The following is a 24,609-nucleotide window of genomic DNA, read 5'->3' as shown; positions in this document are numbered from 1 at the left end:
TGGATCATATTTTCAAAAAAATAAATAAAAATCTAGTAGTTCATCTTAATTTTAAAATCTAAACTGACTTTTTTTTTATGTTGGATTTTAGCATATGTCATAAGTCAGCCTCTATTATATTATATATCACTTGATAGACTAGAGTGTTTGTTATCAATTCAATCATGAAGTAATAAATCAATAGTATCATATTATTTTAAAATGAAACATAAAAATTATAAAATACTAAAATAAATAAATAAAATGATAGTTTGAGTGATAAAATTAAAATGACTTATTTTAGATGTAGTAACAAAATTATTTAAGCCCAAGTTTTTTTAAATTTTTTTTTCATTTACCCATATTTTCTTAATTGATTGTTCTACCTCAAGTTCTCAATGCCATTTTTCATCTCATATATATCAAAAATTATATTGACCTGTATTTGTGTCTCAAAAAAATTATTTACCTACGTTTGAAATTTAAATAATAAAATAATTAATACTATCTGATTGTAGTATAATCTTAGTCACTCCATATATTTATATTTGATTGTAGTTAAAAATGTTCATTGTATAAAAAAAAATTCTGGTTGAAAGTTGGATGAAGAATGAGTAAAACTCATTTTCACCTATTCTACACATCCAATAACTACAAAACAGCAAAAATTCACTGCATTTATGTTGTTTAATTTCTTTTATTTTATAACACGTTGTTTAATTTCTTAAGAGTTATTGTGAATATTTTTATACTGTTATTGTTTTTCATGAATAAGTTTTTTTTAATAGTTGGTATTTTTTTTCTATTTTATCCTAAATCATTTTAAATAAGAAAAATAACTATATACATTATGTATCATACATAATACTTCTGAAGTATTAAAAATTATTTCAAGCAATTCGAAAATTTTATCATTAGTTGATTTGGCAATAAATACATTTTTATATTATTCACAAGAGAATTTAAAGTCAAAGTTCGGTGTGTAACAGATGGATTTGGGTCAGTTGGATTCGTCATCTCAACCTACATGGGTGGGTTAGTCTAACTATTGGCACCTCTTGATTACTATTTAACACCCTCTTACGCACATTCAAAAGATGCCTATACCCACCCTTGCCCCTTGCCCATTAAGGTTAATTTAGTCATTAAGTTTGACCAGTGAGGCCCCGAACTCCTCTAGCAAAATTTACATTCGCCCAATGAAATAGTCACATAGGCTCACCCTTTTCTTTGTCACAAATTTGCCCAACAAGTTCATTCACGAGTGTTGCTAGGTGCACCAAATATATTGTTTGTGCATCCAACATAAAAAATTCCAAAAATGCCCTTGAGTGCTTTCTACTTCCTTTTAAGTAAGTTTTTTTATGATAGCGCACTCATTCATTTATTTTCTCAGTTTCTTTTGGTTTTTTCATTGTCGTGAGAGGTGCATTGTGCTGCTTCGGTCGAGATGAAAGTTTTACAGAGGTTAATCGATGGTGGTTGTGACAGTTGTTGGTTTGGTTGTTAAAAGAGATACTTCAGAGGTACGTTGGTGTTCTTTCTTTTGCGTAAAATACGGATTAAAGAATTCGTAAGTTATATAAAACTTATAGATTGATTAATCCGTAAGTTTTATATAACTAACGAATTGATTAATCCGTATAAGTTATACGGATTATGTAATCTGTATAACTCATACGGATTGGTTAATCCATTTGAGTTTATACAGATTTTTAACTTTTTTAATTAAAAGAAATATTAAATTTTGATTTTTTTAAAATTATAAATATGTTAATATGATTGTTAAAAAAATTAAATTAATGTGTATAAAAAGTTTATTTGTTTATTTGAAATGTAATTCGTATTATTATTTTAAATATTTTTAAACAAGTGTAGATTGATAATTGATTTGTAATTATTTATTTTATATTTTGGAAATGGTATTAATTGTAAAATAATTTACACTTGTAATTTATGTATAATTTATTTGAGTTGTTGTTGTCTAAAATTGATTGTGTTTTTGTGGTTATGAATTGTAAGTAGAAAAAGTTGATGTTTTTGGTTTGTAATATATACGGTAATAAATTTTCTATGTTTTATAATATTATACGCAGTAAAAAATTACGTAGGGTTTTGTGTGATAGTATATGTATGATACAGTTAGGGGTTGTTTGCTTGTGATGTTAAAATTTTTGAATGTCTTATTAAAATGAACGAAGATCAATGGATGTATGACAATATAATGTCTGAAGAAGTTTATATGAATGAACAAAATGAAGATGGAGCTGGTGTGAATGAAGAACATGTTGATTTTTTTGATGCGTTCAATACTTCTTAGGTATTAATGTGATTTATTGTTATTAAAGTAATAAAATGAATGTCCATTGAAGACTAAAGTTGTGTGGATTGCATTGTAAGTGTTTGCTACCCGAGATGATGTTCTGCACTGGGCTTAATCTATTGCTTATGAAATTAGATTCGTGGCGGTGATTATTAGGTTAGACACATTTACTGGTATCAGAGAAAGGACTTCATTTATCTTAATTGGTTGTGAAAGAAGTGGTTAGTATAGGTCTAAGAAGAAAGATTTTGTAAGAAGATATACTGGCAGTAAAAAATGTGGGTGTCCCTTTAAACTTCGTGGTTGGAGGCCAAGTATGGATGGTGAAGTTAATGTATGTGAGTCACAATCATGAAATGGCAAATTCATTTGTTGAACATCCATACATTGGTCGATTGACTAAAGATGAAAAGACAATTATTGCTGATATGACAAAGTCAATGGTGAAACCAAGAAATATTTTGCTAACGTTGAAGAAGCACAATGTCAATAGTTATACAACAATCAAACAAATATACAATGTAAGAAATGCATACCGTTCTTCCATAAGAGGCAGTGATACTGAAATGCAACAACTAATGAAGCTTCTTGAACGAGATCAGTATATTCATTGACATAGATTAAAGGATGAAGATGTTGTACGTGAGATATCTTCTGGTGTCATTCTGATGCAGTGAAGTTATGCAATGCCTGTAATTTGGTATTTTTGATAGTGGTACCTACAAAACAAACATGTATAAACTTCCATTACTTGACTTTGTTGGTGTGACACCAACAGGGATAACATTTTCTACTGATTTTGCCTATTTAGGAGAGAACGTGTAAATAATGTGGTATGGGCTATAGAATGGTTTCAAGGTCTTTTTTAAGATGTGATGTCCTCCCTGAATTTATTGTTACCGACAGATACCTAACATTGATGAATGCAGTGAAAACTGTATTCCCTGGGTGTAACAACATGTTGTGTAGGTTTCACATCAATAAGAATGTCAAGACAAAATGTAAATCCCTAATTGGTTAAAAAAATGCATGAGATTATGTCATGGATGCTTGGGGGAGTTTGATTGATTGTCCTTCCGAGCATCAATTCGATGATTTCTTTAAGAAGTTTGAAATTGCTTGTTCACCATGGCCAATGTTTGTTGACTATGTCAATCAAACATGGATAATTTCCCACAAAGAAAAATTTGTTAAAGTCTGGATGAATAAGGTGATGTACTTAAGAAATACAACAACAAACGGGTATGAAAATTTTCATTTTTTTACTAGGGTTTAGGAATTAGTGGATAAAAATACTTGTATTTGTTTATTTTTTTGTGTATTTCATATGCAGGGTTGAATCTATTCATTGGGCTTTAAAAAGACTATTACAGAATAGCCTTGGAGACCTATGTAGTGTTTGGGAAGCCATGAACAACATGATCACACAGCAACACATTGAAATTAAGGCATCATTTGAAACAAATACACATGTGGTTGGACATGTTTTTAAAGTTACCTTATACAAGGTGCTACTTGGCATGGTATCAAGGTATGTTTTAAATCAAATTGCTGCTAAGTTTGAGCATATACATTATGCTAGCAAAAACCCTTCTCATTGTGGATGTGTCATGAGAACTACTCACGGTCTTCCATGTGCATGTGAACTATCCAAATATGTTGTTGGTACCATACCATTTGAGACAATCCATATGTTTTGACAGAGGTTAAGTTTTTGAGACCAAGGATTATCTGAGCCTCCAAGTGACCATAACCGAAGAGATGAAAATCATATCCAAGCGATTTGAAGAGCTTGTTGTTTGTGGCAAAGTTACTCTAAAGAGTAAACTCTGAGAAATTGCCTACCATTATTTAAACTCTATGTGTCCTCCTCCAAAAAAGGTCAACACCAAAGGTGCTCATAAAAATCGATGACCAAACATCAAAGATCAACAAAGTGTGATCCGTCCTACTATAGTATGTTGATGTTTTACATTCTGTGCAAAATAGTAATTCTTCAGTCAAACGTAGTGCATCATCATCTGACTAGTCAATTCCAAGAAGGACTATGCCAATATTGGATCAATTTTATTCATGCATTCACGATTCCATTGAAAACATTATCAATGTCAAAACTGACGGTAACTGTGGATATCGTGTAATTGTTGCCTTATTAGTTATGGGTGAAGATTCATGAAATCAACTTGAAGTCTCTAACTGCACGGTGGTAATCGTAAAGCATCCAACAAACATCATCAAACTTCATTCGATCTAGATGCTTCTGATACGTCGACCCTAGTAATGCCTTCGTAGAGGTCCAGCGGCAGGCACATGGTGACCTTTCATGATAATCTTCAATAGTAATAGCCTTAACAACAAATGGAAAATGCTCATAAATCCAACACTACACATATTTTAAAAACAAAAAAATATCAAATCAATACATAAAAAAAAAACTAAATCAAATTCAATTACAATTACCTGTAATAGTGTGATATATTCAGTAGTTGTCTATCGCTGCTCTTAGAAACATCATTCAAATTATTGTACATATGCATAAGGGCGACAACTCCCCATGCGTAGCTTCCACTCTAGCTAAGGTCTCGAAAGGCGTCCAAGAACACCACATTCACGTGTGTTGTACTCTTGTTAGCAAAAAGAGTGCAACCTAGCAAATGCAATAGATAAACTCGAGCTACTACAATCTAGTGTTCAACATCACATTTGCTACGATAAATGTCTCGTAGCCATGATAGTTGTACATATGTCCCATGACACTGTACTGTCTCAGCTTTGGCTTCATCGACACTAACTTCAAGTAATTCCACTAACATCAACACCGCTTCGTCGACATGAAGAGTCTCGAAGCTATGGAAGGTGCCTGTGATGGGTAGATGAAGCAAAGAGGCCACATCATCGAGGGTGATGGTGACCTCTCCTACTGGAATATGGAAACTGCTAGTTTCCTTATGTCACCTCTTTGCAAAAGCCGATATAAGTTCCCGATCGCCAGTGTCTAATGAACATGTGATCAGAGGACTTAATCTTGTGGTAACAACTAACCCTTCAATCTTAACAGCTGGCCTCCCGGATTTCTGAACCTTCTTTCCGTGGAAGGATAACTTCAATTCAAGACGTTCCTAAAAAAAGTTTAAATAATTTTAACAATAATAACAAATACTTATTGAAATATAATTTATTTAAAATTATAAATACCTCTCTATGTCAAACAATGACTGCAACATGATCAACATAGGCAGTTAGAATTGATATGTCACACGGCGTGCCTAGAAAACCATGGGCATCAAAAGCTACTTCTTTAGGTTGTTGGAAGATCTCTTCAGTTGCATCATCCACGTGATGAACATCCTTAGCAACAACGGCAGTTTCCCGTTGCCTACGTGCAGATGTTGTGGGCCTTTACCGCTAGGGAGCTTCATCTAAATCATAATTATCTTCTCTCCAAAGACTCTTCCTATAACTCTGCCTAAAGTACGACTTAAACTTCTAGTTCTAACCATAATATGCAAATTTGAACATACATGCAAATTTATGTCAAAATTCAAACAATACTTCAATCAATTACCTTACAATCATTCATAAATAAAAAATTATTATATATATATATATATATATATATATATATATATTCAAAATTTATTTTTAATTAATTTTATGTAATGAATTAACTTCTTTATTAAAAAGCAACTTAAAAAAACACTATAATTAATTAATTACATAAAAAACTAATATATAATAATTATAAATATATTTATAATTAAAAATAAAACAATAAAATTTTCAAAACAAAAATGAAATTAATCTATTTTTTTATTAAAATATATTAACTATTTAAAAACAACATTCTAAATAATATATTTATAATTAAAAAAATAAAATAACTATTTAAAAACATAATTCAAAACAACATATTTTAATTAAAACAATAATAACTATTTGAAAACATAATTCAAAATAATCTATTTTTGATTAAAAAATTACTTTTTCAAAAAAAAAATTCAAAATAATATGTTTATAATTAATAAACAACAACTATTTAAAAAAAAATCATAATAATATATTTATAATTAAAATAAACAATAGCTATTTAAAAACAAAAATAAAATTAATATATTTACAATTAAAAAAATTAACTATTTAAAAAAATAATTCAAAATAATCTATTTTTATTTAAAAAAGAAACAATAGCTATTTAAAAACAAAAATAAAATTAATATATTTACATAAAAAAATTGGTTTAAAGAAATAAATTAAAATAATATTTTTTTTATTTAAAAAAGAAGCAATAGCTATTTAAAAACAAAAATAAAATTAATATATTTACAATTAAAAAGATAACTATTTAAAAATATAATTCAAAATAATTTATTTTTATTTTAAAAAGTAACAATAGCTATTTAAAGAAATAAAATTAATATATTTACAATTAAAAAATTTACTATTTGAAAACATAATTCAAAATATTCTATTTTTATTTAAAAAATAAACAATAACTATTTAAAAATAAAAAATAAAATAAAATATTTATATTTAATAAAAAAATAAGCATTTTAAAAAAATCAAAATAATACGTTTTATAAATAAAAAATATTTACCATTAAAAAAATAAAAAAAAATTAATTTATTAATAATTAAAAAAAAACATACAGATTACCTAATCCGTACACTTAATCCGTATAACTCGGTAATCCGTATGTGTTATATGGATTCCAAAGAAGACAAAACAATCATTAAAGAGAAGAAGAAACCTTGCCTTGACGGCGGAAATAACACGACGGTGATGGAGACATTCTCAAAATCGACAATGAAAGCAGCGAAAAGTGACGACACGATACAAACCAAGGAAGACGATGGAAGAAGATGAGACGACGGAAGATGACAATAAAATACGGATGAAGAAGAAGAGAGAGAATTTTTAAAATTTAAATAAAGAACACTTTTACCCCTTTACTTAAATTATTGGGTGCACAAGCAAGGTACACCTAGCAACACCGTTCATTCACCCAACGAGTTTTACATTAGCCCAATGAAATATTTTTTTTTTTGTCTATTGAAATGGGGGTGCACAGGAAGCAAATGTGAGCATAAAAGCACAAAACGGGTAAAACCCTAACCCTTTTTGTCGTTACTGAGTTTACCGTATGTTATTATAGTTTCCAAAGGCACGCAGCGAGTTTAGGCGCGGCGGGATCATCACGAGATTGCAAAATGAAGGTGTTGTCTCTGAACCCTAATTGCTTCCGTGTTTGGATATTTGTGTGTTTGTCGCTGAAACATGTTCGGTTTTGCTGCAGTTCAACATTGCAAATCCCACCACTGGGTGCCAGAAGAAGCTGGAAATCGATGACGACCTGAAGCTGTAATCATTTCACTTTCTCTGCAATTTTCATTTGTATTACTCTTCTGATTGTGTGTCGTGTGTTGTGCTTAGAGGAAAAACCGTTGCTTTTTAAGTGGGGATGCTCAGAAACGAAGCTTTACTTCAGTGTTGCTTTGTGCTCTGTGTTTGGGACTCCTTATTGATTACGATTTCGAATTTGCCAAAGGGATTTTGAGTTTAATCGTTGCTATCTTAGGGTTGCCTTTTTTTTCTATTAAAATTTGTTAGCTTTATGATTAACCTGACACATAAAGCTGTAGTACAATCATGTTAGTTGCTTCTTCATAGATTTGCTGATATGCGTGCATAATGAACATTATGTCTTAGTTGACTTGATATTCTTGGGAATTTGAATTTTACTATTACTCTGTGTAGTTACTATGGGGAGTTAGTTTCTTTTGGTGGAATTTTATGTGACATGTTATTCTTTTTTTTTTATTAATTGGAAAATTTTAGTTGTTAGTATTGTTAGTTTGTTAATCTGTTATTGTATTCTATTGTTCTATATTTGCAGTCGGGCATTTTGGGACAAGAGGATCTCCCAGGAGGTCCTTGGTGACGCCCTGGGTGAGGTATGTTTGTTAGCTGGAAATCTTATTATATCAATGTCAGTTGTTCCTATTTTAGGTGGAGCTTTAATTAATGATCTATTAACCTATATAACTTTGCTACTGAAGGAGTTTAAAGGATATGTTTTCAAAATCACTGGTGGGTGTGACAAACAAGGATTCCCAATGAAGCAGGGAGTGTTGACCCCTGGTCGTGTTCGACTCTTGCTCCATAGAGGTAGGATTGTTTTACTGCCTCAATGTATTGTTGTTTTGGTTTATAAATATCATAATTATAATTGATTGCTGTTGATGGCATTGATACAACTGCCGTGTTCTACATTTGTCTGTGGCCTTGATAATTTTAGAAGGGTTTCCTGTTTCTATACTGGCTTCTTTTGTGACTTCTTATTTTATGTGTGTTGTTATTGGAGAATGCCTATGTCTATATGCAATGACCTTTAGCTTTCACTAGAAACCTATTTATGCAAGATTCTCATAGCCATGCTTGTTTGCAGTCTTGTTAATCTTTTTTGCATTTGAGCAGGAACTCCTTGTTTCCGTGGATATGGAAGGCGCAATGGAGAGCGTAGAAGGAAATCTGTTCGTGGGTGCATTGTCAGCCCAGACCTCTCTGTTTTGAACTTGGTAATTGTGAAAAAGGGTGAGAGTGACTTGCCCGGTCTCACTGATGTTGAGAAGCCAAGGATGAGGGGTCCAAAGAGAGCATCCAAAATCCGTAAGCTGTTCAACCTGTCCAAGGAGGACGATGTGAGAAAGTATGTTAACACATACCGTCGAACCTTTATAACAAAAGCTGGTAAGTTTCTGAGGTCCACAAATTCTCTATCTGTCTATGTATTTTGAGCAGATGGAGAAAATATATTTGGTTAATGAAAATCAATTATGAAAACTTCCTAGTTCCAAGTTTGTATTTATTCATCTGTTTGATGGATATTCTTATAACATAATTGTATTTTCTGTTGTGGACATGTATTTTTTTTAAATTTTTTTTCTCAGTGAGAGAAAAACTTGACTTTTACTATAGTGTTGCTTTACCTCAGTCCTTGGAATACTTATCAATTTAACATTTTTTTCTAATTAGAAACAATCTCCTTGTACAGTTCCAAATATGAAACCAAGCAATGCATGCTTATGATATGGTCTGATAGAGGATCTATTTGAATAAAAGAATTGTTTTACACTTTTACTCAACATTTATGGACTCTTTGTGGACATCCAATTAATTTGGTCATGATTAGTGGTGAATTATAGTCTGAGTAATGAATAATTGTTTGCAGGGAAAAAAGTGAGCAAAGCTCCAAAGATTCAACGATTGGTCACTCCTTTGACACTCCAAAGGAAACGAGCAAGGATTGCCGACAAGAAGAAGAGAATTGCTAAGGCAAAATCAGAAGCAGCAGAGTATCAAAAACTCCTTGCTTCCAGATTGAAGGAGCAGAGAGATCGCCGGAGTGAGAGCTTGGCTAAACGGAGATCCAAACTTTCCAGTGCTGCAAAACCAACTGCCTCAGCATAGGTTGCTTTCTGGTAGAGATATGGCGAAGTTTAAACTTCACCCTAGTTTTTGGTAGTCTTGTTTGAGGGTGATTATGATAAACATTTATGGTTTTTCACTTTAAATACATTTGAGTTCATTTAAGTATTTTGCAAATTTTTGAGAGTTCAATCGAATCGAATTGATGTGTTGTTGGCTTCTATAAAGTTGCATAATACTTTTCATTTTATGCTCGCCGTGATTAACATGAACAAGCCTCGTAAGCTTGTAGGGTGCAATGTATATGTTTTTTCACCCAGCAAAATTGCACAAATCGAAAGGTAGATGCAGATTCTAAATATGATCTCAACTTTTTTTACGGAAATCTCAAATTAAATCTTGTAAACAGTAAAAAACTAAAAAGAATTGTAGTTTTATGTTAGGACTGGTTCTAACATGCTGCAGCTTGAAATTGGTGTATGCGTTACTAGTTTTTTTATTATACTGACTCGTCTAATGATTTAGAGCTGAGACTGAATTAAGTAATTTTAATCATTGTTTAAAATTATCCGTTGATGTTTTAACATCATAATTTCATGATTTGGTATGTAAACGAATATGCAATATCAAATTTATTATTTTCTCAATAACTGAGATTGCTAATCTTACTCTTGTGAGTTTCACTTTGGAGTTGTTATTATTTTTAACAATAACAGTGCTAAAAAATAGCTATGGCTATTAATTATTTTTAGTTACCGATTGGTTAGTAAGCTGGTACGTTCTAAAATCTATACATTTTAGTCCTTATTAAATAATTAAATAATGTTTTAGAATTTATATTTAGAATGTTTTTTATTTTGTAATAGGCGAAAACCTGAAAGGATATGATGAAATATCACATTTAATATGGACTAGATGATTCGTATATAGTAATCATATTCAAAGTGACCAGCAAATCAACAGTATGTGAGACCTTCAATTCAATGGAGTGGTAAAACCAGACTTATGAATTTACAAAAAATAATAATATCAACTCAACTATCAATGTTTCAACTTTCAAGCAAAAAATAAAGATGTTAGGCAATTTATGGGTGGTATGAATCGTAACAAGAGAATAAAAAAGGATATCAAATTCATAAAGTTGGGTTTGCTTTGGTTAAACATGAGAAAATGCCAAGATTTAAATGTATAACAGACAAAATTCTAGCACCCAGAAGTACACTTCCCCCCGTTTGCAATAAATTTCTCAAAAATACTGCCATGAGTGCAATGCTTAAAACAATTGTGTTACATGGGAAGCAGATCAATTGCTGCAAAGTTCTACCTGAAATCACCTGAGGAATCATATCTAGATCTAAAGAATTCAAGCTTAGCACATGATAACTCAAGCCATTTTTGGTCCAACTATAAATATAATAAAGGAAAAAAACTATGCCCCTAGCTTACAAAAGCAAGACTGTAGGTGACAATCACAACACTGTCAATCACCACAGCAAGGAATAAAGTGCATATAACATTATACAGTTACAATCAAAAGCAACAAGAACAATCAAATGGGCAGAGAGGCGTATTTCCAGCATCTGCATTACTAATACCTAACTCCTCTTCGGTGTAGACAGTAAGTCCATCCTCTGTTTTCTTTCTTGGTCGAGAAGGCAGGTCTACAAACTTGCCATTATCTGACTGATTCCTCTTCAGATTCTTCTTTTTCTTCTTCGTTTTGTCAGTCTTTTTAGTTACTTCACCAGATTTTCCAGTCTTTTCCATTTCAGATTTCTTCCTCTTTTTCCCAGCAGCAAATATTTTATCAATTTCATTACTTGCTTTTTTGGGTGTAGATGAAGATCTCTCCTCTTCTGCAACAGTATTCTCTTGTAACTGAGTTGGTGTCTTTTTAGAACTCTTCGTCATTGGAGTGAAAAGAAAGCTGCATATCATGTTACAACCTTTGTGAGTACTGAAATATTCAACAAACACAAAGAAGAAAAGCACTTGCAGAAAGAAGATTAAGACCAGCTGGCTAAGATTTGAAAGCACAGTAGCTAGGTCCAGCATTTTTTCATTTCAGTTTTAGATTCTCTCATTTTGGATATTCATAAAGGGGCAAAAAATTAATGGATACATTTTATGCCATCTATCTGAAGGCTTACAATACAAAGAAGAAAATAAAGAACCTAACTAAAACCCGCAATATCATAAAAGTAAGAATGAAAACCAAAAAAAAAATGAAAAAAAATAAAGTAAAGAATTAAAATCAACAAGAACTTATTCTTCCCTCAGTGAGCCCACTACAAATTTTGACCCAATATCACTTAAACACAAATCTAACTCAAGCCAAGCCTATGTTCCAACAAACCCATTACCCCTTTAATTTAATAGACCAATCTGAATTTCTGCAGAATTGAAGAGCAAAGCATCTGGTAGCAGAAGCCGGGCCCAAAAGTTAACATATTCATAAGGAATAGGATCTTTGCCGTAGCAGCAGATATACAATTCAAAAAGAGAACCAAAGTTATAAAGAATCACATGTTCATTCAGTGTACGTTATAATATATAATTAGGATGAACTCTCTTCTCTTGTGCAACGCATAATCACATTAAGTTGCATTGCTATCACTATCAGAGACAAATGCTATATTTATATGAAACAATTCGAAATTGCAAAACCCCCAGCTTCACTCAACAGGAAAAAAAATCAACAAAATAGAGAATCAGCTTAATCGTTTTCAAACTAGTAGAAAAATAAAACACTTACTCTATGAAGTATGAATCGAGCACGAGCAGGGGTGAGAAATCGAAATGTGTTTGTTTTATGCGTTGTTATGTTTAGGTTTTTGTTTCCGCGATTCAGCACAGTGGAAAACATGACACGAGTGAGTTAGTGTTTGTACCGGGCCAGCCCAAAATAACCGAGTCATCCTCGGCCCGAACATTATTAATTTATTTTTTAAAAAATAATTAGGATTAAGGCTAAATTAAGTATTTGGACTTTTAAAATTTAAATAATATTAACTAAATATAATGGGTGATATTTAAATAAAAATAAAATGACTATTAAAAATATGAATCTCACTCTAAATATAATTTTTCATATATTTAGATGTTTATGGTTAATGCACCTGCATTAAGAAATAGTTAATTAAATATAACTTTGGACTAACAACTCCTTATTTAATAGTATCTCATTAGTAATTATAAATTATTTCCTCTGGTTGTTAATATGAGAGACCGTTTAGAAAGAATTGATAGTTTTTGTTCTTTTAAGATATTTTACAATTTTTATGAAATATTTTTTTTCATTGTTTGTCATTCTTAAATACTCTAAATATTTGTATTTTTTTATTGATAATAATGAATAATACTCTCTTAGACTTTAATAATTTTACATCATTCTTAATACTTTAATGATTATTAATAAGGATAAAATTGGTACATTAGTAACATTTTAAAAAAAAATCCAATTAAATCGAAATTTACCTATTATTGGTATGTTTAATTTTGTTTTAAGTGTCTTATAGTAAGGACAGAAGATATCATATTATAAATTTTTACTTATCTCAACAATAATAACTCTATCAATGAAGTCTAACCTAGTTGGTTAAATAAAATATGTAAGTTGTTATAAATTTCTTATTAGTCTTTAATTTTTACACTCATAGTAACTATTAAATAAGGATATACTTAAAAAAATAAATAAATTAAGACTTCAAAATTTTAAAACATCCATTGTTTTAAAATAAAAAGAAGACTAAAACATACAAATATATGAAAAAATAGGAATTATTATTTTACAAAAAAATATTAAATAAAAATAAATGTATTAAATATTTACAAAAAAAGGATAAAATTTGAGAATGCTATAAAAGATTTAGAATTATTTCTATCGTCTTAATAAATTAATTTATTTCTATCTCTTTCTTTTTTTAGGAATCCAAGATATTTTTTTGGTTGAAACACTTTAGATCCATTTAAGAAACTATCTTTTCCTAATAGGTGTTTTTCTACACACATATAATTGAAATGAACTCTGAACTCAAATGGTGGGTATAATGATTTAAGATTTCCTTATGTTTACGGTTATGAGAATAATTTATTTAATGAGATAATTGGTATGTAAAATTTTCTATAAATAATTAAGAAACACATGTCTTCTCTCACTTGGGAAAAAGAATGGAACTCGTAACCTGACTACATGATTAAGAGATAATTAAGGTTATACGGCATTGCCAAAAGCCAACCATGTCACACAAGTCTGGTATTTACTTCTCTTGTTGTTTGCTCCTTGTACCGGTTGTTACTTCATTCTGAGCCAGAGCTGATAGAGAAAGATCAACCGTGTGAAATAAGTTTCAGGTTGTCTTTGTTCCCCTTCTCTTTGTATCGTTTCCCTCACAAACCTTACCACTTTTTCAGTGCATTATTTCTATTCCATTTTCATGTTCTCTGAGTTGGTCAGAGAAGACACTCCACAGTCCACCCCCATTTATTTTGTTTACACTTTTACCATAATCTGTCATCTCTCTCTCTCATCAAACTCGTAAATCCAAGCTCCCACTTAAAACTCTCTCCCCAAGATTGAGACCCTTCATTTTTTGGACTTTGCACACTTTTCACATCAATCCCCCATCACCCATATTTGCAGAAACACCAAGTTTCCCTCCTCTCACCTTTTCTCATTTGGTATGTTCAGTTCTTCAATCCTCTTAAATTTATTGATCCTAGATTGCGAGAATCCACTTATTAGATTTCTAACAAGATCCGATCCTGGTGAATTAATTCCATCACATAGTTTCAGATATGCTCATAATGTTTTAATTTTAATAAAATCTCAGATATGATTTCCTGCACAAAGTATAGAAGAATCTCAAAGACAATGGACACGTGGAGCCATTACACAGCCCCCCGAAATCTGAAACACATACAAGCTTTTAAAATTCGAATCCAATCCACCAACCTTGTTTCATAGGACACATATATAAATACAAACCAAATTATAACCCCATCCACATGATAAAAAAAACAAACACACACTACACTAAGTTCAGATCACAGAGAGACAAAGATATGGAACAAGAGGGAGAAAAAGGGAGAGAGGAGAAAAGACAAATTCAACAACAGCAACCTCCTCCTCAGCAGCATCAGAAATGTCCACGCTGCGATTCCATGAACACCAAGTTCTGCTACTTCAACAACTATAGCCTCTCGCAGCCTCGTCATTTCTGCAAAGCGTGTAAAAGGTACTGGACACTCGGTGGAACCTTCAGGAACATACCCGTTGGTGGCGGTTCCCGCAAAGTGAAGCGTGGCAAAACAAATTCTCCATCTTCTTCTTCTTCTTCTTCTTCTTCTTGTTCAAATTTGCTCTCACAGCCGCAGCAGAATCTGTTGATGAGGCCTTCTCCACCACCACTCACTACTAATACTATGGTTCAGTCAACTAGTCCTTATTATTATAATCTTGGTGTTGGTGGAAATGGGTATCTCTCTTTTCATTCTTCTCTGAACAACAACACACCATCACAGCCTTCCGATCAGTATCTGAAAGTTGGTGGTGGTGATCATGTTGCTGGTTCTTCTAATATTTCTCCTCTTGTGTCTGGCTTCAATAACGCTGCTAGTTATTCGCTTCCACCGCGATTCCACCACCAGCAGCAGCAACAATCTATGCATCCTGCACAACAACAACAACAACGTTTGATTAACATTCCATCAAACATGGCTAGTAGTAGCAGTGATGTTTCTCATTCTGGTGTTCGCCCGCAAAGCTTGATCAACAATGTTTCAACAAGTACAGACCATAATGTTTCAACAAGTACAAACCATAGGGCTATTACTACTTCTGATGCTTCTTTGTGGAGTGCTGCTACTATCAACGCCACTTCCATCGGTGGAAACTCTGATCAGAACAATGTCGTCAAAGGGAGTTCTTCTTCTTCTTCTTCTTTGGTCCCAAATCTTTGGGTTCATCGCCCTGGGTTTGGTCCTCCTCAATAATTTTGCAGCACTAGCACCCTTAAAATGAAGAGATAGAGAATGATTAATATATTTTGTCTTGTCACCACCTTCATGTGTTTGATTTCCTTCTACTATCATAATAAGGTAGCCAATATTATTTCTAGTTTTTAGTTAATTTATTAGCAGGAGTTTTGGAGAGATTCTGAATTCACCACGTTTCTCTTCTTCCTTCTTTCTTTATTCATTAAGTTAATTTTATAACTTCAAAATATGTTTTTAATTAGTTATCTAGTTTATTGATGGAAGAGGATTTTATTTTATATTCTGGTATTCGATCTAAACGGAGCATTAGCAACCATAGCCATTTTGTTTCTTGGGTAACAATTAGAGACTTTCTGTGTTGGGTTAGGTTTAATTTGGAAATTAACTTCACATATAATTTGGTTAAATATATATGTAGTCATAAGCTAAAGTTTGCGAGCCCTTTTGCTTTTTTCTTCCAATCCTCAATCTTATTCAAAGCAAACTAGTGTTTAACACCGATCTTTAACAAAGATATTTTTTATTAAATTTTACTTATTTTTCGATAGAATTTTGAGTTAGTTAAATTTTTTTAATGACTAAAATATTAAGATAAAAAAAAACTAGTGTTCAACATAAGTATGATAGAAAAGTAGATTGCTATTAACTAACGAGGATTAAGGCGACTTAAGTGCTGAAGCCATTCATAAAAAAGATGTGAAATCTTCGTTTAAAAAGTTGATGTAAAAGCTGGTTCCCCATTAATTGTGCATGTGGGGTGACTAAATCACTTTTGCTTTATTTGTAGGCCGAGAATCTAAATGCTTAACTTTAATTCCTTTTTTATTCGAAACAAAATCGTGTGCTGCTCAGTGCTGAATATTGTGTTCCAAGCATACTTTCACAGCAGAAATGCTGAATGCCAGTTTTTTATTTTATTTTATTTTATTAAAGTTATACTTTTTATAATATTAATATTTTTTTTCGTTAGATAACTAATTAAATCACATATTTATTTACAAAATGTTGTATTGAAATAAAGGACAACTAATGGCGCAGTATATATATATATACATATATATATATATATATATATATATATATATATATATATATATATAAAAGGATCAATTCAATCTAAACTAACTTAATTATATTAAATTTAAATTTCTTATAATCAAATTTGTTTGATAATAAAAATAAAATAAAATAGACTGAATTTATTTATTTTTCATTAAAACTAAATCAAAACTTTTATTCTTTTAACACTAAATTCTCACTTATTTACATAATCAAATACTAAAAAGATCATTTACTCTTATTTTTACTTAATCTAAATAATAATTTAAAGATAAATTAAAAACATTTATTTAAATATTACACTTATGAATAAATTATTCTATTAATTATTATTTAATTTGGTTCCTCTACTTAGAATGTTCAATTTGATCATTTAATTTTTAAAAAAATAATTCAATATTGTTGTTTTGTCTAATTTCATTAATGTTTTTAGTGTCAATTAATAAAACACCAAAAATAAAGTATGAATGGATATTGGTATCCATGAATTACTAATGAAAATACCTTTTAAAAAATTTATGTTTCTTTTGACGAAAATATCTTGGCATTTGTTGAGATTTATAATGGAAACACATTATCAATACATGTCTAAAGAATATCTTGTCTAAACATATCCTATGAAAATATGTTTTCATTTGATATCTAGACAAAATTTTGTCAAGATATATAAGTAATATTACAAAAACACATTTTTTATGTGTATTTTGACAAAATGTTGTCAAGATCCACAATGAAAAGACAATTACCTTATGCATATTGATAAGATTTTGTCAAAGATATATGATAAGAACATATTCTCATTATACATCTCCACAAATCTTGTCCCAAACAAAATATATTTTCATTGTATATATTGACAAAATCTTGGCCATCTTTTGCTGAAGTATACAACAAAATATAATTTCATTATATATCTTAACAAAATATATACATTGTGGAAATACATTTTTGTTGGGTATCTTGATAAGATGTTGTCAAGATATATAATATAAGTATGTTTTCATTGTGTTTTGATATTTTCATCAAGAAACAAAGTTCTGAAAATATGGGGGGTTTAAATAGAAATTTTAGGGTGCAAATAATAATGCCCATCAATCAGAATGAAAACGAGATGGCTTTTTAAGACGAGACAAAAATACTCTATACACGATCATTACAGCAAATATTCATGTATAACAACTGTTTTCATTTTTTTTTTCTTTTAAGAGTTTTATTTAAACGTTTTATTATCAAACTCATGCAAAAATATAAAAAAATGTAAATGATTTTAGTAGATTAAGAGGCTAATAGTTTATGCATTTAACTATTTTAAGAAAACCATTTTCAATTTAAGATATATTTTTTTACAGAATTTTAAGATATATTTAAAAAATATAAAAAAAATCATTTAATGTTTTTTAAAAAGAAATTAAAAAATATTTTTTTGATAAATTTTTCCCCAAATTTAAAAATAATTTTGAAAAAAGTTATATCATACAATTTTTTTATTTCTAAATTTAAATAAATGTACCTTATAAGTATCATTATTCTTGTTTTGGACTCATTCTAGGCAGGACTACTTGGCCTGTAGTCCACAGTAACCTAATCGTCTTTCTCACTAATTTAGTGTTATATTATAAATAAAAAAAAAGGTATTTCATGACTTCAGATACATTTTATGCCTCATTAATGACCTCCTATACTTTTTTAGGTGTACAGATTTCTTCCCCGAATTCTATTAGAGCTCCACCACTCCATTTAGTGGGTCCTTCCACCAATCCACCGTGCATACACGGTTCAAGTGTGGAACCTTAGAAAAAAAAACTCAAAAAAGTGTGAATATTTTCCTCAGTAAGAATAGAGGTTAGAACTTTGAACTTGAGTTCACGTTCTCTGCTCGATCGACAACCTCTCTTCTTGTCTGCTGGAGCAAATTTCGTTGACAAATTGAATTCCAAGTTGAAGATAGGCAAAGAGTTCTTACCCAAGGAATTGAGCTTAATATAATTTCGTAAGTTCTAACTAAAATTGTAGGAATGAATTGTATATAAGAGTGAGTTTAATTGCGTAGCATGAAAAAGGAGTTCGTATCCTAGTCTTTTGTTTTTTTTATTCTTTTTGAATAAAGGATGCTTAAAGGCTTTCATTCATAATCAAATGTTAATACGACTCAGAATCGAATAAAAAATATGTTGATTAGCGTTAAATTTAGACACCCTTACTAAATAATGGACAATTTGATTTGTTTGTCGACGAGGGAACTGTATATTTGATCAGCGCATCTCCCAACTCATTATTTCTATTGCTTTATTTTCAAATAAAACATTCTCAACTATTTGTTTGATCGATCAAGTAATTTGAATTGGTATTAGTTGGTACTTACATAATTCTTTGTTAAATGACAACTATTTATCAAACGTTTATATTTTTTTAAATCTTTTATACCCCAATATAACTCTGAATGAAATTAGACCCAATTCTTTTAAATAAGATTTCAATTTCGAGTTTTGTAGATGAAAAACATGATTGAAAAGAGATATTCTACTTAAAGTGATTAACTAGATCTTTTTGACAAAGATTAATCATTAACAAAATTGATAGATATTTCACACAAATATTATAGTGACAAAAAAAAATATAAACACATCTTTCAAGGAAGACTTAAACATCATTGTGAAAGATTAGTTACTATGACTGCTAGATACATCACCCATTGTTATTTGAAGAAAGAGAAATATTTTGAACTTTGAAGTATTTTTTTTACGATTATAATAAACATTAAGTGTGTCTGGTCGGTTATGAGGAAAGAAATGAATGTAATTTTTTTTAGAAAAAAGGGAGAAGGAAGCATCAAGGATGAGAGTTTAATTTACTTGATTGAATAAGATACATGAATAATTATAATAAATTTTTTTACTTTTGATTCCTGAATAAAAAAAAAGACTAAGAGCAATATCCTAATTATATATTGACACCTTGGCCTCAAGCAACCCATGCTACCACCCCACCTAAATTTATTCAAGAAAGAAACAAACACAAAACCACATGGGGGACTACACCAAGACTCATGTCAAGGAAAAACAAACCTATAATGGGGAGCCCTCTAAAATTACAGGCAAAATGAGAGGAGCAAAACGCAAGAACATCATCCTGTCAAAAAAATCTACCCATTAGCTAGAGTGAAATGAAGGTAATAGAATGAAATGAAAGAGAGGAAATATTTAAATGAAAGTTGTCTGATACATGAGAAATAAAGATATGAGATTCACATGAATAAATAATAATTTTGGCACTTGAATAGGTAAATTGATGATAATTTAGTTTATAAAAAAATAAAAAATTCTAATTTAATTCTTGAATGTATAAAAATATAATAATTTTATTCTTTCAAAAACTAAATCAAAATTTTCATAAAATGATTATTTATTCTTAAAAATTCATATAATTCTACACAACCAAACACATTACACTTCTACATAACTCTCTTTCTTCTCTTTTTTTCATGCATGGTAACTAAAGAAGGGGTAAAGGAGACAAGTAATTTGAATTTATCATTGTAATATGGCACCACACACATCCGCAACTGCATACGAGATTCACACTGATTTTGATACTGACTACTGAGAGCATGTAAGCTATGACTTAACTTTAAAGGCTTTTCAGACACGTTCTGACATTCAGCCTTAAATTAAATGGAGAAATAAGTCCTAAATTTGAGAACGTGAATTTTCTCGGACACTAGACTTTTGAATTGGGTTAGGGTGCTGGATTTGTATAGAGGCAAAGATTCTAATACTGATTACTTTAATTTGGTAGCTAAAAAAAAACAAAATTTATACATTAGCGTTAGATAATTTGGACGTTCATTTCACGTTGTCTTTTTTCCCCTACAAAATATGAGGGTGGAAATTAAATTTTTCATGTTTGTTAAGAGGTTATAATAATATATATTTTTTGGATATATTTTAATTTTAGAAAATTGTGCTCTTACGTTGTAAGTATTTTGTATTTTCATGATGATAGGGAGTGAGTATTTGATATTCCTATGATAATGAAAGTTATATTGTCTACAATAACCTCATATTCCTAATGAACTATTTTACTTTTGTTTTTAATTAAATAAATTTGATTTTTTTTCTAAAATTACTAAATATTAAACAACATGAGATACTTAATAATAACTCTATATAAATGTGAGTTGAACTGTTGAAGAGTAGTGTATATATAAATGTATAGAAAACATTATTGTAAATGAACATAGTAAAATGACTGCATAAAAAAGAATCTAAATTTAAATAGTCAAGTTTCTTCTTCAAGAGTAAAATAACATGGTAAGTAATATTTTTAGTAGTGTTTCTTACTTGTAATGTATCAGTGATGTCTTCTTATAAAAGCACAATTTAACAAAAGTTGAAAATAATATTACAAAAAATATATATTTTTAGAAGTAAAAAAGAAATCTCTTCTTAATATTGTTACATGGATTCCGTAACTAACATCCTCAAGAAAATTAATCATATCCTATTAGTTTTTTATAATTATTTTAAAAAACAAATATCAGATAAATTACAATAAATTTTTCTCTCTCAAAAAACTATTTCATTATGCCATATTTTGAAGAAAATATTAAAAAAGTATATATTTAATATCTTTTAAATGTTGAAACTATTCAATACCTTCTTATTCACCAATGCAGGAAAATTTATATAAAAACAATTATAAGATTTTGAATTACTATTCCAACTTTGCGGAACAAATTCTTGGTAGGGAGAGGAAGTGGAGAAATTCTTGTGTGAAATGCATGCAATGTAGTGTCTAGTTCGAAACTTCACACTAGCTATTTATTACTTGGTTCTAGACACACCTGAAATGATAAATAGACACGAAATGTCCCCTATCACTAAAGGACAACAACATATGAGTCCGAGTCCTGCTTACATTCCTATTGTGCGCTACAGATTTTAGCCAGACTTCATAGCCCACTTACAGTTATACATCATTTCAGCATGGTTTGGTAGTATTTAACATGACTTGTCCTTTATAATTGACACATTTATTTTATTTTATTTTCAAAAGATAGCAAAATTATTTTTAGGACCAAAGTAATTGCCAATAGAGAAGAACCACAAAGCCAATTACACATAACCCAAACCAACCCCACATACATTAATCACCCAATTCAAGTAATAATTAATCAACCCCAATAATAATTCTCTTACTTTGCCATATTCCCAAACAAATGTTGAGAAAAAGTTAAGGTAAATGAAACCAACAATATCTCAGCATAGAACAAGAAATTAAATTCCCACCTCATCTACCTAATCACAATACATTAGAAAGTAGAAAAAAAAAGGACATGTCATTGCATCTTATATACATTAATGAAAAAAGACCAACTTACTCAACTATGGAGAACTTGCATCAAAGGATTCATCTCCTTTTGATCTATCTCCACAGGAAACAAACACTACTAATGGTGGCACGATGAGAGAAGAGGATCCGAGGTTCCTCTCAGCGCAAATATAACCAATGTTTCTCAACCTTGACACATAAAACTAACAGGCTGAAGTGTAGTAACTAAATTTCTTGCAGCTGACATGATCACTCCGATCCCAAACTGCTCTCATCTCATCAAGTATCTTCTTCTTCTTTCGTTTTTCTTTCTTCTTTTTCAATGTAAGTACTAGTAGTAAATCCAACCAACCCACTTTGACCCCAAGAAAAAAAGAAAAAGAAAAAGTAGCAGAAAAACAATAAAAACAAAACCTAAGCCTAAAGGGACCAAAAGATGACCTTAATTAAACGAGGGAGAGAGACTTTCTTCTTCTTCATATGTAGCTTTTTGAAAACGATGCTTCATCTTTTTCTCTAGATCAGAGAAGTGACTGAAGGACCAATGTTGTTAGGTTGATCACTCCAAGCACCCAAACCCGTTGCAGTGTTCCAATAGAGCGAATTAGGATCAGACAAACCCACATGCTCCATCTGGTTTTGACAACCACCACCACCATTGTTGTTATTGTTATTATTACTCCAATCAAACCTGTTTTGTCCCTCACCTCTCACTTCTTTTGTGCCAATATTATTACTATTATTATTATTCCCTTCCACTTGCAACCCTTGTAGCGGTGCCAAGCCATGGAAAGTGTTGCCACCTTGATCATGATCACTACTACCCTTCACCCCACCACCACCACCACCACTCATTAACTTTTGCTGCAGAAGAGTTGAACTCAGCAAGGAAGCCATAACAGGAGTTGAAGGTGCACAAGTTGAGGAAGAAGAAGAACCAAACATAGAGTTATAAGCAGAAAAAAAGCTGTTGTTATTTGAAGTACTAAACCCATTCTCACTAACCCCAGTTGAAAAACCTAACCCAAGAGCATTCAATTGAGAATGAAGATTAAACCTTGGGAAAGGAACACTACTCATCACATCACCACCATAAAAGAAAGGGCTGATATTATTTATATGGTTCGTGGTGGAGCTAGAGGCAATAATATTATCGATGTGGGGCTGTGAAGGAGGGTTTGAATTGGACGAAGAAGGAGAGTTAGCAGCAGAAGAAGAAGAATCACCGTGATTTGTTGGACGCTTCACACGCTTGTTTTTTCTGCAGCCACCACCAACGGGAACGTTTCTGAGAGTGCCACCTCTTGTCCAGTAACGCTTGCAGGCTTTGCAAAAGTGCCTAGGCTGTGACAAGCTGTAGTTGTTGTAGTAGCAGAACTTGGTGTTTGAAGACTCGCAGCGAGGGCACTTTAGGGCTTGTTGTTGCTGCTGAAGAAGATCTTGGCTTGGTTTTTCCATGACTCTTCCCATCATTGGGGCCTTGTGATCATCTATCTGAGATAATAAACAAGAGAAAGAAGAAGATAACTGATTAGAGAAAAAAGAGGAAAAGGAAAAGAAGAAGATGTGAAGAAAGAGAAAGTGTTTTAAGTTGGAGTTCTAGGGTAAAAATAACAACACAGTGGGAGATATTCTCTTCCAAAAGGAAAGCAACAAAATTGGGGTGGACATGTATTTGTCTAATAATTAAGAGAGAGACGTGAACCTGTTGTGTCTGTGTCCATTTGTTAGACGCTGTTTGAGGGGTGACTACTGCTACCATTTTCTCACAGTTATTACCACCAAACATTTTTTTTGCTCTCTCGATCTAAAAATTGAAAACCAGGATCATAAAGGGAGACAAAGAAAGAGAGTGTGGCCCCTTGAGTTACGCTTCAAATGGTTATGTGCATAAACAGAGAGGGAGTGAAGAAGAAAAGGATTGGGAGAGAGTGTTGATTATCGTTTTTTGGTATACACCAGAGTTATCTATAACTTAAAGTAATCCTATTTGAATCTTATGATATTATTATGGGCGATAAACTCTTTCTCCGAATGAAAAATGATTTTATTTGAGTCTTGTGGATCACTATTTTCTTTTAAATAGTTAACGTAACTACATATTTAATCAAATTCAAGATCTTTAAATTAAAATAATTTCATGCCAGTGCGGTAGAGATCGAGGGCTGATTATCTAGTAGCATGATATGATGAACGTGGTTAATTATTAATTAATTAGTCCCCTAAGAATAATTTATGTTTGTGTATAGTTTCACGTGATGGGCTTTGGTTTAAAATCCAATTTGGGTGATTAATATAATGGAATTGGAATAATGAAAAGGAATATAAAAAAGAACATTCGAAATCCAAGAAGAGGACATAGAGGTAAAGCGGAATTAGGGGGGTGGATCTTGAGTGGTTCAAGAAAGAAAAGAAAAGAATGACAAATATATTCCAATGTTATAACATTCCCTTGTGCCGAGAGTGAGAGGATCATATAGATAACCACATCAAG

General features: G+C 31.0%; 4 protein-coding genes across 4 annotated transcripts; 2 read left to right on the top strand and 2 right to left on the bottom strand.

Moving 5' to 3' along the window:
* Positions 1 to 7,423: 7,423 nt before the first annotated feature.
* On the top strand, positions 7,424 to 9,977 carry LOC100819697 (40S ribosomal protein S6). The gene is made up of 6 exons (NM_001255907.3): positions 7,424 to 7,516; positions 7,597 to 7,661; positions 8,197 to 8,254; positions 8,360 to 8,468; positions 8,778 to 9,050; positions 9,532 to 9,977. The coding sequence occupies exons 1-6, from the start codon at positions 7,511 to 7,513 to the stop codon at positions 9,768 to 9,770; spliced, it is 750 nt and encodes a 249-aa protein (NP_001242836.2). The 5' UTR covers positions 7,424 to 7,510; the 3' UTR covers positions 9,771 to 9,977.
* A 976-nt stretch (positions 9,978 to 10,953) lies between these two features.
* Positions 10,954 to 12,556, bottom strand: LOC100527386 (uncharacterized). Its single transcript, NM_001248423.2, has 2 exons — positions 12,484 to 12,556; positions 10,954 to 11,655 (listed from the first exon to the last, which is right to left on the bottom strand). The coding sequence occupies exon 2, from the start codon at positions 11,637 to 11,639 to the stop codon at positions 11,259 to 11,261; it is 381 nt and encodes a 126-aa protein (NP_001235352.2). The 5' UTR covers positions 11,640 to 11,655; positions 12,484 to 12,556; the 3' UTR covers positions 10,954 to 11,258.
* A 2,069-nt stretch (positions 12,557 to 14,625) lies between these two features.
* Positions 14,626 to 15,787, top strand: LOC778102 (Dof9). Its single transcript, NM_001249671.2, is given in 2 exon segments — positions 14,626 to 15,398; positions 15,548 to 15,787. Coding segments are annotated over 2 exon segments (669 nt in total). The 5' UTR covers positions 14,626 to 14,735; the 3' UTR covers positions 15,554 to 15,787.
* A 6,255-nt stretch (positions 15,788 to 22,042) lies between these two features.
* On the bottom strand, positions 22,043 to 24,059 carry LOC778105 (dof zinc finger protein DOF1.4). Its single transcript, XM_003541481.5, has 2 exons — positions 23,821 to 24,059; positions 22,043 to 23,609 (listed from the first exon to the last, which is right to left on the bottom strand). Exons 1-2 carry the CDS (start codon positions 23,902 to 23,904, stop codon positions 22,632 to 22,634), a joined length of 1,062 nt encoding a protein of 353 aa, XP_003541529.2. The 5' UTR covers positions 23,905 to 24,059; the 3' UTR covers positions 22,043 to 22,631.
* Between the last annotated feature and the right edge of the window lie 550 nt (positions 24,060 to 24,609).

This window comes from Glycine max, chromosome 13 (genome assembly GCF_000004515.6).
Source record: "Glycine max cultivar Williams 82 chromosome 13, Glycine_max_v4.0, whole genome shotgun sequence".
NCBI classification, from domain to species: Eukaryota; Viridiplantae; Streptophyta; class Magnoliopsida; order Fabales; family Fabaceae; genus Glycine; species Glycine max.
The sequence above is the reverse complement of the archived record's forward strand: the minus strand, read 5'-3'. Positions and strand labels throughout refer to the sequence as shown.

Excerpts from the sequence above, each read along its gene's own strand:
- LOC100819697 (NM_001255907.3), top strand. Across the intron at positions 8,255-8,359 it reads TTGGTGACGCCCTGGGTGAG|GAGTTTAAAGGATATGTTTT; the intron begins GTATGTTTGTTA and ends TTGCTACTGAAG. Across the intron at positions 8,469-8,777 it reads TCGACTCTTGCTCCATAGAG|GAACTCCTTGTTTCCGTGGA; the intron begins GTAGGATTGTTT and ends GCATTTGAGCAG.
- LOC100527386 (NM_001248423.2), bottom strand. The coding sequence starts at position 11,639 with ATGACGAAGAGTTCTAAAAAGACACCAACTCAGTTACAAGAGAATACT.
- LOC778105 (XM_003541481.5), bottom strand. The coding sequence starts at position 23,904 with ATGTTTGGTGGTAATAACTGTGAGAAAATGGTAGCAGTAGTCACCCCT. Across the intron at positions 23,610-23,820 it reads AATGGACACAGACACAACAG|ATAGATGATCACAAGGCCCC; the intron begins GTTCACGTCTCT and ends TTATTATCTCAG.